Source organism: Gigantopelta aegis, chromosome 3, assembly GCF_016097555.1.
Source record: "Gigantopelta aegis isolate Gae_Host chromosome 3, Gae_host_genome, whole genome shotgun sequence".
NCBI lineage: Eukaryota > Metazoa > Mollusca > Gastropoda > Neomphalida > Peltospiridae > Gigantopelta > Gigantopelta aegis.
Window position 1 is genome coordinate 73679203 of NC_054701.1, and position 18869 is coordinate 73698071.

The 18869-nt window shown below is 35.3% G+C and overlaps 1 protein-coding gene across 2 annotated transcripts; it reads right to left on the reverse strand.

Moving 5' to 3' along the window:
* Positions 1–1913: 1913 nt before the first annotated feature.
* On the reverse strand, positions 1914–18784 carry LOC121369056. 2 transcript variants are annotated; one of them, XM_041493879.1, is made up of 7 exons: positions 17749–18784; positions 15791–15907; positions 15087–15188; positions 10822–10918; positions 6667–6731; positions 6011–6070; positions 1914–5650 (listed from the first exon to the last, which is right to left on the reverse strand). In XM_041493879.1, exons 2-7 carry the CDS (start codon positions 15853–15855, stop codon positions 5581–5583), a joined length of 459 nt encoding a protein of 152 aa, XP_041349813.1. In that variant the 5' UTR covers positions 15856–15907; positions 17749–18784; the 3' UTR covers positions 1914–5580. The 2 variants fall into 2 exon arrangements, with proteins under 2 accessions (XP_041349813.1, XP_041349815.1); XM_041493881.1 differs by lacking the exon at positions 17749–18784 and having other exon boundaries at positions 15791–16005.
* Between the last annotated feature and the right edge of the window lie 85 nt (positions 18785–18869).

The window sequence follows — 18869 nt, forward strand, 5'->3', positions numbered from 1 at the left end:
ACCCCCGAAAAATACAACAACAACATTACAATATATATTTCGCTATTTGTTAATATCTTTCACTTATGCTACCAAAACATGAGACGCCATGATATATATTTTGTTCTGGTGGAACTTTCCCATAACATTTGCTTGAGCATGGACTTTATTAAACTTTTAATTTCAAAACTATTTAATAATACTGCTGTCAAACCATTCCTGATAAAGCGATCGTCTAAAAAAAACCCACCTAAAAAAAACCCAAATAAACAAAACATGAATAGAACTCGAAAGTAAACTTTAACCTAGTTAAACTTTAACCTACAATGAACAACAGGACAGTGCATCATCATTAGTTGGTTTGGTACTCTCAGGTTTAGACATTTTACCGGTATTACACTTCATACTTTATACATACAATTGTGTAAATTACATGTTATATTTTTGGCAAATGTGATCATGTGTTAGTAATCATCAAAGTAAAGTCCGATGAAGCAACACTGACAGTGAGCATGAACTTGTTCACCAAAACTATATATATGTTTTCTATATTCTCACTGATTTCTATATTCTCACTATATCTAAAATACAATGAAAATATTACTTTTACGGTGTAAATAAAACTTTTCACCGAATATTATTTTATGGTTTCTGTAGATCTATATATTTCATGGTTATATATGCAATAAATCTATATATTCATGGCTATGTATATAACAAATCTATATGTTTCATGACTATGTATATAATAAATATATTTATTACATACTTATTCAATCTTACTATAGTGATAAAGACATTTTCAAAACGTGTGATAAATTTATCTTGTATCACACATATGTGCGATCTGGACCGGAACTTGTAAATGGGGAATTCCCTTTGTATTTTTATTGGTGTTAGTGCCTTTGTGTTAATGATGTCATATATGATTTACAAATTACGTCGCGTCGTATTTGAAACATTACACAAGAGTATGATTCTTAACGTTAAGCAAATCCATAAATGGAGGATTTATTAATAGATATAAGAAAATGTAGTTATGATGTTAAAATAAAAACCGTTTTTGTAAAAAAAAAAAAAAAAAAAAAAAAAAAAAAAAAAAAAAAAAAGGTATGTAATAAATACACAACTTCACATACGTCGTATTCGCTTTCTATTTATTGCACTCGTTTATTTTGTGTAAGAACATATATTCCTGCGCAAAATAAGCTCGTCCAATAAATATGAAACGAAAACAACGTATGTGAAGTTCTGTGTATATATATATATAATATATATATATATATATATATATATATATATATATATATATATATATATATATATATATATATATAATTAGCACCACTGGTTAATTACTATTACCTGTGGATCGAACAGCACCCCGTTGGAGCTCATGTCCAGTTGACCTTTCATTTGACCAATCAAAACCTTACTTGCAAAATCATGCCAGTGATTTGAAAAGAATTTGAAAACATTCGGGATTATGCCGAGGGTATACGAAATGATTCGGGTGAATTACGAAGTATGCTGGAAACTAATTTCAATGTAAGATTTTATATCAAATTCGTTTCAAGACGAACAAACCCATGATGGTATAGCCATAAAATCTGTTTATACTAGTATACAATACAGAGTTTATTACAGCAGTTTTCGCCCTGTTTTTGTAATGTTGAAATAGTCTCGCCAACAAGTTCGCTTATTGTATAAATAGTCTCGCCAAATGTTTTTAGAATTTGTATGCTCCCGAATAACGCTATAAAAGGCGAAGTGTAATATTATTGGTCGATATTTAAATTGTAATTTATAGATGAAATGTCACCTGTACATGGGAGTCCACGCAATGCTGTTAGATCTACTGGTAGACCAGTAGAGCTCATTTTAATCAGATTGTGTGTGTACGTGTATATATATATATATATATATACTATATATATAATTCATGACTATGTATGTAATAAATTTCAATCAAACAGGCCACACTAGTAGTTATGGTATGATAATCAGCAACTTATGAAGCTGGTAATGATAGTGCTGATGATTTAAAAAAAAATTAAGATGTTTAAAGATTTCAAACAGCTAACATGTATATATATATATATCTGTATCTGTTTGTGTGTGTGTGTGTGTGTGTGTGTGTGTGTGTGTGTGTGTGTGTGTGTGTGTGTGTGTGTGTGTGTGTGTGTGTGTATTTAAAATCTATTTCTTTGGTACCAACAAAACAATTAAATATATTATTACAAATTATTACAAATTAATTATTGCAGAGACACGATTTTGATGGCAATAACAATTTTGTCGTTATTATAGTATACACAAATAGTAATTAACGACAATTTATTCTTTATCAAAAAGTCAGTATTCTAACGATGATGATGATGATGATGATGTATCAAGTTCAAAGTATATGCAGGCATTACCATACACCAAATAATGTTAACAAAACTATTTAAGTTCAGATACATCAATAAACCAAAGTAACAATTCACGTGTAATTAGTTCACTGTCAGTTCTCCTCCATCCCTCCCTCCATTATTCATGCCTGTAAATTGGCGTTTTAATGTCACTGTTTCCTTATCTGTCAAACGAAGGATACTCTTTTATAGACTTCATGTTGTCAGCGTCGGGAGTGGAAGGGAGGGGCACTGCTGCTCCTCCCCTACCCACCAGTTGCTGTCATCTTTCGACGCTGATGTATGTCACTTTAGTAGTACGTTCATTTACTGCGTCAACAAACAACTAATTGTCTTTAAAAACACTGGTCTTTAAAACACTGAAACACTGTTCTTCCTTTGAGAAGGAGATGGAGATTGACAACCCATCTGCCTGGCATTACGTACTAGTCACAAGATGTTGAGGGCCAGTATTAAATTATATCTTACTTTTTCAAAAAGTAAAAACAAAACATTCAAGAGCGGTTATAAAAAGTAGGTTATAGATGTGGTTAGAGCATTGCAGGTTGCAAGTTCACCATCCCTTTAACTCACAGGTTGTTTGGGTGACAGTAAAACACTTGGGGTAAAAATTGTTTGACTTATTTACTGTTTTTCAAGAAGGGTACCTTTCAGAAAAGAAAATGGAGCACGTAAAACCCCTTTTGTTATGTTAACACTTTTTCATGTCTTGATTAGGGTTGGGAGCGTATTCATTTCTTTGCAATCTGGTTTTGCATAACCATGCCTCCAAGCATTCTGGACTGTTAGACACGCAGAATAGATCACTTATTCTTGTGTTGTAACATTATACTATTCAGCATTTAGCTAGCCTGGTGGTACGAGGTATAAACCAGGAGCCTAATTCACAAAGGTCTCTTAGGCTCTACTAGACAATAAAGCATCCTCTTTGCAAGTCTTTTAGCATTGCACTGCGTGATCGCAAAGTTGCGAGAGTTTAGTAAATTAGGCCCCAGACCTCGATCCGAGTAGTATTTCTTGTAAGTACTTTTCCTATTAGCTCTGCACCATTTCAAAATATATATCTACATAATTATTACAGCTTTCGAAATATCTTACAGCATGCTCATTATATACCAATTTCAAAGAAAGTCATTTCATTTTCCAGACACAGACGTGGGTTTTGTTTTTGTTGTTGTTGTTTTGTTCTTGTCTTTACACCTTCCCATCGGGGTTATGATATTTAAGAACTCCTGTACTGAAGCATTTCAAAGGTTTTACAGTAGACATTAATTGGCTTAATGATAGTGAAGTATGATAAGACGAAGGATAGATCGCCATTGATGGACTATGGTTGTTTCTCGTTAAAACATGTGACTTTAAGAATGGTACATCAATGGCCATGGTATGTACTATCCTATGGGGACGTCCATATAAGAGATCCCTGGCTGCTATTCAGTACGAGTAGCCTGCGTGATAGCAGCGGGTTTCCAATCTACTTATCTGTCGACTAAGCATCAATACAGCCATATGCCAGACATCAAATAGTCATAGTTTAAAATACGCCCAGGTTTCGTTAAATAAATATTCCTTTCTTTTCTGATATGATGTTTCACTGACTAAAATGACTGCACACTATTTAGTGAATGTCTTATAAATAAGGTCCGTCATTTGAATGAAGCCAAAGGATTTGACTTCTATAAACTGTGCTGATGGCTGGTGCCGCCGGTAGAGCAAAATATACTCTCCTTTCGTAAACATCTGACATCATCACTGCCCTGACAGTGAGTCAGTGAGTGCATGATGTCATAAAGTATTATTGTTTATTGCTTATTGTGTAGGTCGTCATTTGTTAAACTAGTCCTCCTACAAAGAAGGAAAGCTATAGCCTCCTGAGAAGTGGCAGTCCTCCTATAAACGAAGCACTTTATTGTAATCCATGGGAACAGTCAGTCTTTACAAACCAGTGTGTGCAGAGATGGATTCGTGGGTATGCCAATAATTCTGCCATTCAGAATTATGCCTGCAGTAAACATCGCCACCCAGAAATAAGTTTTTCCTGAGTGGCAGTCCTCCTATAAACGAAGCACTTGATTGTGATCCATGAGAACAGTTCCAACCTTTACAAACCATTGTGTGCAGAGATGGATTCGTGGGTATGCCAATAATTCTGTCATTCAGAATTATGGCTGCAGTAAACATCGCCACTCAGAAATACGTTTTTCAAAGACAACATATTTTCTATTGTCTACATTGCATTAATGTTTGTAGCCCTTCCTTTTTCTCTGCTTTGTTATGCGATAATACTTTATAATGTATCTCAAAATAGTGGTGGGTTTTTTCCCATTGGAATTGTCAGTCTCTTCTAACTGTCGACCGAAGAAATATAGCAGTTTGTTATTTTCTTTAATGCCTTTGGTTAGAGATAATATACTGCCTTTAATTTATTTCTTTAAAGGCGAGCTCGAGCCTTTAAATATTTAATTCAGGGGAGACAATCAGTGTTTTTCACTGTTGCTCGATACAATACTACCCATGTCCTACGTTTGGAACAGGGTGTTGCAGGAGAGTGTGATCTTTTAATCTGAAGCCAACTGATGCACCTGAAGTTGATTTAGCTGGTTGGAATCTCGCTAATACACGTTTTTTCCTATTTCATTAATCCTACAATTACACATGTATATGTATCTTGGGCCTCGAAAACTTGCGACAACCCAATCATATCGTAATTGACAGTAGCAGGCCGTGCTTATACAACGTTTAGTCTAGACTCTAATATATTGGAAGACTTTCATGTCATGACCACGCCATACAAACTCTAAGCATGTGACATCATTAGAGAATTTAGATTAGACTAAAGTTTTATAAGCTGGGGCCCGGATTGAGCTAAATGTAATCCAGAGACTTAGCAGCCTCAAGTTCAGCCAGCAAACGTTTCGCTAACGGTCGCGAACTATTTGATTGGTTCCCGAAGTGGTAACTGAGTTTACTGTGTAGCGTTAAAAAACCCTAGTCTAGCGAAGGTTAGCGACAAGCAGTTGACTGAACATACGCCAGGATTAAACAAAGGGGAGAGAACCCCCACGTTATCTCAACGCTGTAATAATCACACCTCTTGCATGAAGCACTTTGCCAAGTACAACCTGACTTTCTCCGATATATTTCTCTTTCTGCTCTCGCTCGACACTCCCGAGTACAGCTTTAGGCACTACCCGTTATCAAGTAAATCTATGTCTGCAAGCTCTAGATCAGGTAGTTCTTCCTCCAAGTCGCTCACCCTAAAAATTAAATTGCAAACATAGGCAAGAAAGGTACCAAAATGAAGAACTTGGATATATATTGGACTGGCCTCGACTGATTGTTTAACGTGCACATTTAGAGCAGGCTGTTGTAGCGCACGCCTGTCCTGGGTACAGGCGCCGACCTCAGCCGCCTCCTCTGTCCATGACATATATATTTTACCCTCTACTGGTTTATTATTTTACGTATTTAATTCAATATGGCATCATTTTAATTACATAAATATTGATATATTCGTGAAACAAATGGACAGATTAACAAAAGTATAAAGCCTAATTTTAAATAATTACATCAACTAGCATTATCTATTAAATATCCCTCTACATACTATCACGTACCTTTTGGTAACTGTTTTTGACTGTTTAACATCACTTTGCTCTTCTGGTATAAATGCAATTCTGAAATCACAACAAGCTGTGCGTGTATTGGACATCCAAAACTGACATTAAATAAGAACATATATTTGAGCATGACCTAATTATTTGATATAGGATCTCAATTGCAAAGAAATACTACAAACCAAAATTGTTTTCATTAATGAATGATGATGAGTTCTTTATTTTTTTCTTTCTTATCCATTTTATTTGAACTATAATTATAACGTGTAAATGTTCCTTTGTTATAAATGTTTGGATTGGACCACATAATACCATGTTTCGTAAAAGACCGACATTCATAACTGCATGAATCAGAATTTTGCACTACTTTTGGCAAAAAAAAAAATCCAACAAAATAGATCGTTTTAGCTGTTATCTTTACTTCAGACTAATAAAATGAGTGTTTACGTTACTTGTCAATGTTGAATCAATAAATGTTAATTTATTGTAAAAAATGGTTCTTATTAATGTATGAAAGAACGTGAAAATTTCCGCATACGTTCACCGACGAAAACATGTTTGTGTTAAACGTATGCATACGCAAAGAGGCACACATTCACTCATACATACTACCGCTCTCAGTGTCAATGTAAACACCAATAAAGATGATAACCTACGTGGTACGCAGGTCAGTCAGCTGTTTGGCGAGTTCCGTCCACGCTCTTCCACTAAACGCCCACACCTACAGACAGTAGTAAACAACAGAGTGAATCATGATCTGTTTGATATGTAACACACCTACATACAGTTCACAATACTGCAATGTTTTTTGTTTGTGTTTTTATTTTATTTTTATTTTTTTGGTTATTGTTGTTTTGTTTTTTGTTGTTGTTGTTGTTGTTGTTGTTGTTTTGGGGTTATTGAGTTGTGGATTTTTAACGTTAGTCGATACATCTTCCCCCATATCAAAATAAATGTGAGACGAAAGGTAAACCAAATGATAAGACATTTAACATAGTTTGTGGCTATTCGATATAAATTGTATGGCCGAATATACGCAAGTGTTTAAACAGTATAAATGTATGTAGTTACACGAGAGTAAAACAAAACCAGGCTTTACAAATTCGGCCCTTAATGTGTTCTAATTCATTGCAGCTGTCTTATTAATCAGGTGAACCATCGTGAAGTAAATCCCAATATATATATATATATATATATATATATATATATATATATATATATATATATATATATATATATATATTGGGATTTATATATATATATATAGAGAGAGAGAGAGAGAGAGAGAGAGAGAGAGAGAGAGAGAGAGAGAGAGAGAGAGGAGAGAGAGAGAGAGAGAGAGAGAGAGAGAGAGAGAGAGAGAGAGAGAGAGAGATGAACGCATTAGCTTTACGTGTAAAATGATGTTTATCATTTGCAATATTAGAATGAATGAATGAATGAATGAATGTTTAACAACACCTCAGCACGAAAAATTCATCAACTATTGGGTGTCAGACAATGGTAAATGCAAACATGCAGTGATGAACAAAATGAATATAAAAATTAAACAGTTAAATTAAAACACAGTGTAAAGAATTATGAAAAAATACAAATATCACAGAAAGGTAAAATTAAAATTTAGAATAAAATTGAGAAATTGCAATGCCAGTTCAGGATGGAATCGAAATGATTCCATTACATTTCTTCCTCCAAATATATATATTCTTGTTTCTCTCAAATGATTACACTCCACCAAAATGTGGCGTACCGTCAGCGTACACTGACAGTGCTCACAATGAGATGGAGGATCATTCTTTAAAATGTGACAAGAATGTATGACCGATATTGCTATATTAGGTGAAAGATTAGAATGTTTTCAGGACAGCCAACGTCTTAATTGGCCACCATCGCGAATTTTCCTCAAAATATTCGACTAGACACAAGAGGTATCATCCTACTTTTATTGTAAAGCAAGCTGTATCTAAAACATAAATGTTGGTCATACTGATGATCATCTTGTATTGTGTATGATACAATCCCACACCAACCGTGTAAATGGTCTAAATCGATTCCTTGACTCTGCCACCACCACCAAAAAGAACAAAAATAATAATAATAAATTTTTAAACAAAATTCAATAAATAAATTCAATACAAATAAAACTTAAAAATAAAATATCTGGCTACAGAAAATTATAATAGGTTTAACGATCATGCCAGATAAACCAGTAACATGAAAATGTCGGCTAAATGTGATGCCATCTTGAATTATGAAAACCCTTATGAATCAAATTCTAAAAACAAAACAAAAACAAAGAGAGAAATACCCCATTCTTTGGTGTATTTTGGGGGCGGGGGGACGTAGCCCAGTGGTAAAGTGTTCGCTTGATACGCGGTCGGTCTGGGATCGATCCCCGTCGGTGGGCCCATTGGGCTATTTCTAGTTCCAGCCAGTGCACCACGACTGATCTATCAAAGGCCGTGGTATGTGTTTTCCTGTTTGTAGGATGGTGCATATAAAAGATCCCTTGCTGCTAATCGAAAAGAGTAGCCGATGAAGTGGCGACAGCGGGTTCCCTCTCTCAATATTTGTGTGGTCCTTAACCATGTCTGACGCCATATAACCGTAAATAAAATGTGTTGAGTGCGTCGTTAAATAAAACATTCGAGTTATTTATAAGCCAAAATCGTACCTTGTTCTTTCAAGGTTTTTTGCAACATCTGATCCCAAAATCATAATAATGCCAAGTCTCGAAATTACTGCAAAAAGGCATTTGTTCGCTGGAATAGTCGCAGGTGTCCAGTTAGACATTCAAATCGGTCAGTTATTTACATTGTGTTTATCTGGACAATTTCGGATATTACCAAAGTAATTTAACACTGTTGATAGATTTTAAAATCAACTCGTGTCCGCTATGACCGGATGAAATGTATCGAATATCCTCGAACCTATCTGTACAAGCTGGGTTAATGGGGAATATGATTTAGTGAAAAATTCCATTATGGATATTACATTTGAATAACAAGATTTAAAACAATAACAAATAAGCATTGGCATATTTAAAAGGGCCTATTTAGGGACGGAAACGAGACATGTACACCAGCGTATCCATTTCTCTTCGAATTGCAACATATTAACATTTCCCCATTAAGACCAATATTCAAATCCGTTAGCAGTATACAGTTAACTCCCTTGTGTACCCGAACGCGCAAAGAGTTTGCTTGTTGTTTTGCACAGTTCCATGTTTGAAGGCGAGTTATTTGTAATAGGAAGTACATTCTTAAGCTTAGTGATAGCCAAGGAGTTATTCTTAAAAATGTTAAGACAATTGGTTTGTCATCAGCAGTGCAAACAGGTTTAGCTGTAATGAGGCTTGGTATTCATACACCGGGTGTTCCTTGCGACAAAAGTGGTGCGTGGTAGTTTTTTGGTAATTTCAAACAAGCTGATTTTGTGAAAAATTTAATAGCTAAACCTTTATTCAAATGAGGCTTTTTGTAAGGTTTGATGAGCAAAGTTTCTATAAATATATGTGTGATATCCGCCAAATCCCGCTTGGGTGTGGAATGTATGGGTGTGAACATTGCCAAAAATACACCCAAAAGCATGCTGTTTGGACACATTATGAGGAAAGTAACACAAACATTTGACTAAAAATATTTAAAGTACGTCTTCTTTATAATGATGAGCCTTTTTGTTATTTCCATCAGACTAAAAATACTTGTATCTTTCTTTATTTTTAAACCATAGGTGGGCATTTAGGATGCTATGGGCTGGTATGCATAAATCTCTACTGAAGATTCACAAATAACTGTGGTCTTCTATGTCAGCAAGTGTCTCCATTTGGGCCATCTCTTTTCAGAATATCGCAAATTCGTGTTTGAAATTTATACACTAATGTTATTGTTCTTAAGTTGCTTGCCAAAATTACGGAAGTCTCCGAAGCCTAGTTAGTACAGTCCTTGGATTCTTTCTTGTACAGATATACAGTTTAAACATTTTAATTTGGAACAAAAACGAAAACTTGAATAAACTCCGCGGGCCCACTGGGTTTATTTCCCTACCAGTGCCTATGATTGGCACATCAAAAGTGATAACATGTGATGTCCTGTTTGTGGCAAAGCGTGTATAAAAGATCCCTTGTTATTGATGGGCGAAATGTGGAGGGTCTCTTCTAAAAGTGTCACAATTACCAAAATTATTAGTTGTGTCGTTTATCGAAACGAAACCTTTTGCCGCCACCATTAATGCGCTTAGTGTTCCTTCCAATTAAAAGCAATGACGTCTGATTATACAAGGCGTCTCATGTGAGTTGACGAAAATTAGAGACTAGAATGAAGGTAAAACATTGACTAGACGATTTCAAAATAGGCAGGTTATATGAAACACACACTAACACTAACACACACACACACACACACACACACGCACACGCACTAACACTAACACGCACGCACACACATTAACACATACACTAACACTAACAAACACACACACATACAAACACACATACACACACTAACACACTAACACACACACACACACACACACACACACACACACACACACTACTAGCACACATACACCAGACGGCCTTGTTTTACGAAACAATCGTAGCGCTAAGATCACCTTAGGTATGCATTGAAGGTGATCTTAGAACTACGATCGTTTCGTAAATCGGGGCACAGTTGTGGAGCACTGGCTGGGACAAGAAATAGAACAATGTCCCCCATGGAATCGATCCCAGATCAATTGCGCATTAGGCGAAGTCTTAACCACTGGACAAAATTGCGCCCTGTCGGAAAACTGCTACGTTAATAAAATGCTACCTCCATAACAAGGGTTGACAACTTCTGTGTGTCTTGTTGGGTTTTTTCTACCTTCAGTTGAAGGTCTTTGACATCCACGTACACCAGCAGGAAGTATCTGTTAAACATGAAATCAAGACAGTCAAATTTAAGGTAATGCGAAAAAAGCTACTGAAAAACTTTAAAACACATAGCACACAAATAAACGAATAAAAAGAAATAATGTAAAACTGACATGACAATCATATTTATGATATTAGGAAACGAATTAATGAAAAACTCTAAAGCCAAAACATAACAAAAAGAACCAAGATAATAAAACTGACATTAGTCACAGTTTAGGTATTGGGAAACACGGTTCTCAAAACATTTACAACCACAACATAAGTCAACAGAGAGAAAAAAGAGAAAGAAAGAGAAAATAATGATATGGTAGTCGGTAATTTTGTAAATACTATTTTTCGTAATCAATAAATGTAAAATATAGACGGACCAATGCTATTCCAGCATAAACAGTAAATTTATAAAATAAAGTATTGTACATACAAAAGAGGCAACAGTGATATTGCGTTACTACCGCAGGAGGGGGGGGGGGGGGGATAACATGTCATTTTCAAAGAAAAACTACCCTTGAACATAATTATTATGTGGAATAGTCTAGTATGCGTATTTACAGAACTTCAAATCATTATCTCCGAAAAGAAAGAGGAAGGGGTTTTAATAATTGAAAATAGGCGTCGGACCAATAACCGTAAACGTCAGTGGTGACATATGGGATGTGTTCAGTCAGTCAGAGCTGGAAAACGTTCGCTAGCTGGGTCATGCACTTCACGTTCAAGGCATATTGTCAACGATTTAAGGACCTTATGTCTCTAAAATTCGATATCAAATGTAAATTACATTTTGGGGGGATATCAACCCTCACTACTGTATCACCCAAAACAAACCACAATGAAGGGTATTCATGTCAGCCCACTAGGCAATTTTAGTTTTTTAATTATGAACCGTTGCCATAATTCTATTATTTTTACAAAATATCATTAACAAGTGGGATATGTTGGTTATGTAGATGGTTGAATAAAGTACTTTTAGGGACAAATCGAATTTACATGTTATTATACATTGTCAGGTAATACTTTTTTCATCCATTAAATAGGTCAGTGGTCCGTGACAATATGCCTTTAAACCGACCGACTACATCGGGAACCAATCAAATAGTCCACGAACGTTAGCCTTGCTCGATGTCACTGAATACAGAGCTGGTTTCTTTAGGTGTCGTTCTTAATCAACAACATGTTATATGGGGATGAATTATACGCCTGGGGTACAGGCTTAAAGCCGGTGTATGCATTAAAAATAAAACAACAATGAGGATCCAATTATCCCTTCCAGAAGTTTTTATTGGATTGCTCAGGTTTAGTCGAACTGTGGACTGTGTCTTTTTGTTTTTCTTTATATAAAAGCAGGGGGAAACACGTAGCTCATGTGGTAGGGTGGTAGCTTGATGGGCGATCGGTTTGGGATCGATCCCCGTCAGTGGTCTCATTGGGCTATTTCTCGCTCCAGCCAGTGCACTACGACTGGTACATCAAAGGCCGTTGTATGTGCTATTCTGTCTATGGGATGGTGCATAAAAAAGATCCCTTGCTGCTAATCGAAAAGAGTAGCCCATGAAGTGGCGACAGCGGGTTTCCTCCCTCAATATATGTGTGGCCCTTAACCATATGTCCGACGCCATATAACCATAAATAAATGTGTTGAGTGCGTCGTTAAATAAACCATTTCCTTCCTTATATAAAAGCATCGGTTACAAGAAGCTGTTCAGTAAAAAGAAAAGAGTTCTAATTTAAGTGGGAGTTTTAACCCGTGCTTGGAGATCACCAAAGAAATTGGAACTACGAAAACGTCAATTACGATAGGCATTGCAACTCCATCGCAAGTGCAACGCATATGGTAATAAACGTTTTTACAACTAAAAGAAGAAATATCTGCACGCCATAAAATGGGGTTTAATCATCTTAGAAACATCATTTATAAGGGAAAAGTAGGTTAGGCACTTAAGCGTAGGCGGTTTTGGCCGTGGGGAGTGTCAGGGTATGTCCGGGGGTTGCCCTGTTCCCCTTACCCGCTCCTGGCGGGTCACACCGTGGTTCCCAATAGGCCTGGTGTCCCTCCCTTTCTCCCAACCACTAAATAACTTCCTGTCGCCTTGGCCTAACATCCTACCTTAACCTCTTTACCTCCCCAAGGGATAAGGTTAAATATAAATTTTATGTTTATTTTCTTTTTGGCTGCCCGCTCTTAAATTAAGCGCCAATTTTTTATTAATTTATTTTTATTTGGATTTTTATATTATTATTAATTTCGAATTGCGCAAACAAAATACTTAAATTCCCCTATTATATTTTGGTTTGTCCCGTAAATTGTCTGTCCCAGAGCCGGCCCCTGGCCTCCAGAGACGGGCCACAGGATAGACATGCTTGAAACCTCTGTGGTATAGGAGCATGTTAAAAGATTAAAGTCAAGTCATGTCGAGAATAAAAATAATTGCTAGAAAAAAGTCGATTATAAAAGAGGTTACAACTACATACCAAGTGCAATACATATTGTAATTAAAAAATTTATAAATCAAAGAAGAAATATTTTGACAATGTAATATGTGCTTTAATCATCTTAGAATCGTGATTTATAATGATTAAAATACGTTTTCACAATAATAATGATAATAATAATAATAATAATAGGAAGAAGTCTATTACGACATCAAAGAAATATCCAAATTCCGTAAAATGTGCTTTATTCATCTTACAAACCTCATTCATAATGATTAAAATAAGATATGGTAATGAAAATAATTAACAGAAAAATGTTGATTACGATAGGGGTTCAAACTGCATTGCATAACTGTTTTATCAATCAAACATGAAATATGTTGATTACGATAGGGGTTCAAACTGCATTGCATAACTGTTATCAATTAAATATGAAATATGTTGACGATGTAATATATGGTTTACTCCTCTTAGAAACGTCATTTTTAATGAATTAAAATACGTCTTAATAACAAAAAATAATGAATACGACGAAAAAGTTGATTACTATACGGGTTGAAACTGCATTTGTGAGTACAATGCATATTCTAATTAACGTTTTTATAAATCAAAGAAGATATATTTCGACAAGTAATACATTGTGTTTTAATCATTTTAGAAACGTGAATTATAATGACTAAAAAAAAAAAAAATAATAATAATAATCAATAGGAAAAAGTCGATTACGATAGGGGTGCAACTACATCGCAGGTGCAATACATATTGTGATAAACGTTTCTACAAGTCAAAGATGAAATATCTTCACGTCATAAAATGTGGTTTGGTCATTTTAGAAATGTCATTTATGATGATTAAAATATGTTTCACAATAAATATAATAAAATAGGAAAAGGTTGATTACGATGGGGGTTACAACTGCATGGTAAGTGCAACGTATATTGTAACTAACGTTTATATAAATCAAAGATAAAGTATTTCAAAGAAGAAATCATTTTATGATATAAAATGCGATTTACTCATTTTTAAATGTCATATGTAATGATTAAAATCAGTTTTGTTAATAAAACTAATGCATTCGAAAAGTGGAGGGGCGGGACGTAGCCCAGTGGTAAAGCGCTCGCTCAATGCGCGGTCGGTCTGGGATTGATCCCCGTCGGTGGGCCCATTGGGCTATTTCTCGTTCCAGCCAGTGCACCACGACTGGCATATCAAAGGCTGTGGTATGTACTACCCTGTATGTGGGGTGGTGCATATAAAAAATTCCTTGCTGTGGGTCGAGGGGAGTGGCCCATGTGATGGCGACAGCGGGTTTCCTCTCTCAATATCTGTGTGGTCCTTTGCCATATGTCTGACGCCATATAACCGTAAATAAAATGTGTTGAGTGCGTAGTTAAATAAATAAAAAATTAAAATCGAAAAGTGGATTACAGTAGGGGTTGCGATTATACTGCTAGTGCCACGCATCATTGTAATCATTGTTAGTAGACGGATTGTTTTTTAAAAATAGAATGTAAGTGATCTGTTAATGTCACACATTGTTTATAAGTTATTAAAAAAAAATGTGTTTTCAGTAACGTGTCGAAAAAACAACTAGGTAGGGTTGATCGACACTTTGTGTTTGTTTGTTTTGTTTGTTTGTTTCCTCTTTAGGTATGGTTGAGTTCCCCAAAACACACCATTCTTTAGGTCTAAAAAAATGTTACTATGTAAAGCATACACAAAACAAAGCTCTACCTTTTAGTCTGTACAAACATCCTGTATATATTTCTTTTATTGGGACGACAGTGATCTTGCCACAGACTTACACAAAGAGCACATATTTCCTCGATGTCCTTTCTGTAATAGAAATAATACAGGCATTTTTCATTTGCTTGGCTTTTTGGCGTGACGTGGGCGCGGACAGCAGAAAACGGACTCATAAAATGGGTTCATATGAAATCAGTGCTACTATTGATTACACATTATGTTTTATGAATTCGTTTTTCGTGTTCGTGCCAAAATGTTTTGACAGTGGTTCAAATATGAGAGGCCCAGTGCTTAGTTTTGAAACAAATATAATTTGTACAAGTACTGGTATCAAATATATTTCAATTAATCATAATTCTTGCATACCCGTTGGTAAGAACATCAATTTTTAATTTCTATAACACATACTAATAACACACATGCATGCGATATCAATTTAAAGACATATGACTGGTTGCTCCTAGGTTATGACCAGGTCGCCACTGCCATTTCATACAATGAAAAAATGTACGATCGATATCGATTACTGTGTGAGGTACAAGTTATCTTGAAATTGTTTGTCTGTGATGCATAAGTTAACTACAAGCACTGGGGCCTTAAATAGATTTTAATTCGACTGAGACAACAAAAAGTAAACAATCACAACAAAGAATACTTAATGACAATTCTGGGTTTTAAAGGTCTGTACTTACTTGTCCTTTACGTGAACAAGTCGCGGATATTCTGACAAAGGAAAAGCTTCTTTTCGCTTGGTCATTCTTTTCCATATTTCTTTGACTTTCGTAAACAGAGATTTAACTTTTTCAATACTGAAACATAAAGTCGAAAAGGGCAATCTGATTAAAATTAGCTCTACTGGTCAACCAGTAGATCTAACAGCATTGCGTGGACTCCCATGTCCAGGTAACATTTCATCTATAAATAACAATTTAAATGTCGACCAATTACACTTTGCCTTTTATAGCGTTATTCGGGAGCATACAAATTCTAAATATATCGGGCGAGACTATATATGCAATAGGCGAACTTGTTGGTCTGTTTCAACAATAAAAACAGGGGCAAAAGTGCAGTAATAAACTCTGGATTGTATACTAGTATAAATAGATTTTATGGCTATACCATCACGGGAAATTTTATATTGAAATTAGTTTCCGGTATACTTCGTTATTCACCCGAATCATTTCGTATACCCTCGGCATAATCCCGAATGTTTTCAAATTCTTTTCAAATCACTGGCATGATTTTGCAAGTAAGTTTGAATTGATCGAATGAAAGGTCAACTGGACATGAGCTCCAACGGGGTGCTGTTAGATCCACAGGTAATAGTAATTAACCAGTGGAGATAATTTTAATTAGATTGCAAAAAAGCATGCATAAACACATCAAAACTCAAAATACAATAAATAATTCTTAAGATTTCTACAACACTAGATGACTTTGGGGTGGGGGTATTTTTTAGTATATTATAAAGTTTGGACTTGACAGTTATGACGGGTGCCACCAAATGGAGCAGGATATGCTCAACTTTTGCTAACACTTGATATCATCATGTTTATGGCTGATTCATGAATGCATGTCGTCATAATTGTACTAGTCCGGTGCTATTTTTGATGTAGTAAACTAGTCTAGGAGTGGCAGTCCTCTTTGTGGCGATACAAGATGAATGAAATCCCTTGTAAAGGATCTCTTCCGGAGTGGCTGTCCTCCTATGGACAACGCACTAGATAAGAGATTCGTGGAATCAACCACTATTTTGCCATGTGTCCATGTGCAATGTCCAGAGATACGACCCTGATTATGTATTACAGTTTAGTCGTTCAGATTAGCGGAATTCAAGATGCCAGCAACTGGAAGGGCCAAAAGTATATTAGTTCACCTGTCATCACATTAGGTGAGGGCAATACATTAGTGGGTTTGGGGATGGGGGATTGTCCATACTTCTGACACACACACACACATATATATATATATATTACTGAATTATTCCTACGTAGCCATAAATCTTTAGCTAACGTTAGCAGTTTAATATGTGTGCAAAACGTCTTAAGATAAGCAGCGTTCGTTGAAGAGAAATGGGAAAAAAAAAACCACTTTATGGAAAGACAAAATTGCACGAATTTTATTTCCGTCATAAATCATCGAAAACGTGTTATTGTCAGACAAAACAGTATCATTGCCGTGTTAAATAACTCAAGTAATTATATGTTTTTCATTTACAATCCAGTGACAAACAAAAACGTTAAATAGCCATTAACTCAGCGTATCAAATATTAGAACGTTCAGAAACACATTTAATATACCGCCACTAATATTTTATGCAGAAAAATGTATTTGATATGAATTTAAAAGTGTCTGTTAGTCAATACTATCTTAAAAATTGCAGCAAACTCAGGAATGTCCCTTTAAAATGATATTCGAATTAAACTACTCTGTATATCTAGTATTTTTGATGCGAGATCTCAACTCTAACTTTCTTCAGGGGGCATATTTGAAGAAAAAACATACACATACACCTACACACACACACACACACACACACACACACATGCATACATAAATACATACATATTTTGCATACAAAATATTTGGAAGATGTGTTCACAGACGAATTAGCACAAAAATATCTAGACTTTGAAACGCAGTAGCTTACCAAACGGAGGTACATCTACGTGCAGTTTGCCCATCACAAAGCGAACAGTGTTGATCAGCTTTCACCTTCAACTCAGAAACTGATGACTTGGCTTTGAAAAGTTCTAATTGTAACTAAATATAAAATTAATAAACAGGCCTGCACAAATTGCACGAACGACTGTTTCATTCGTGCATCGGTTATGCCATTTTATTTGGCATAACCGATTTACCGTTCGTGTAAAATTTACTGAATGATTAATCCCGGCAACGTACCAACATATTTTTATCGCGAGTACAAACATTAGACTTGTTCCCGGCGCAGTACTTTTTCGTAGAGCGTAACGTAACCAGTCAAGTTTGTATAAATATCTTGCGAAGTAGGTGCATTCCCATTGGTTGTTAGAAGGCGTTATAGCCGAATTTAACCAATCAAAAATGGGGATATTGTTATGGTCATTACAATCTCGAACTGGATCAGCAACCAGGGTAAATCAGTCACAGTGACCCTATTATTAACTGTAATTCCGAATCGGATAGTGACAGTGGTGATGACGACAGTGTCGGTAATAATGACAGTGACAGTATCAGTATCCAGTGTTCCTCAAATGAGGAAGATCGCACCGAGTCTCCCACTCACGACTGAATGTCATGACATTATAAACACATAAAAGACTAATATTATAAAATTAATGGTAAGCAATTGCCTTGCAATGAATTCTTATTTATTCGCACGTAGTTATGCACACATGATGATGTGTTTTATATAATAGGTCAAGCCTGACATTCACTATGTTTTGGTAATTATTACAATAGTTATTATTATTTTTAAATCTCTTAAACATTTGTATACATATACTTTTTACTTACCATTGCCACTCTCTTGTTTCTCAAAATTAAGTATATATATATTTTTAAATTATAAAGAAAAAAACCAGATTATGCAAACCAAAATAGGTTATGCAAAATCTTTTGGCATAACCCCTTTTCCGGTTATGCAAATTTTTAATTTGCGCAGGCCTGATAAATATTAGTAACGTTAAAGTGATGATGTACAGTATGATAGACGATAATGCTACACTCACAAACCTGATTGGTGACATTATATGTATATATATATATATATTTAAATGTCAACGTGCG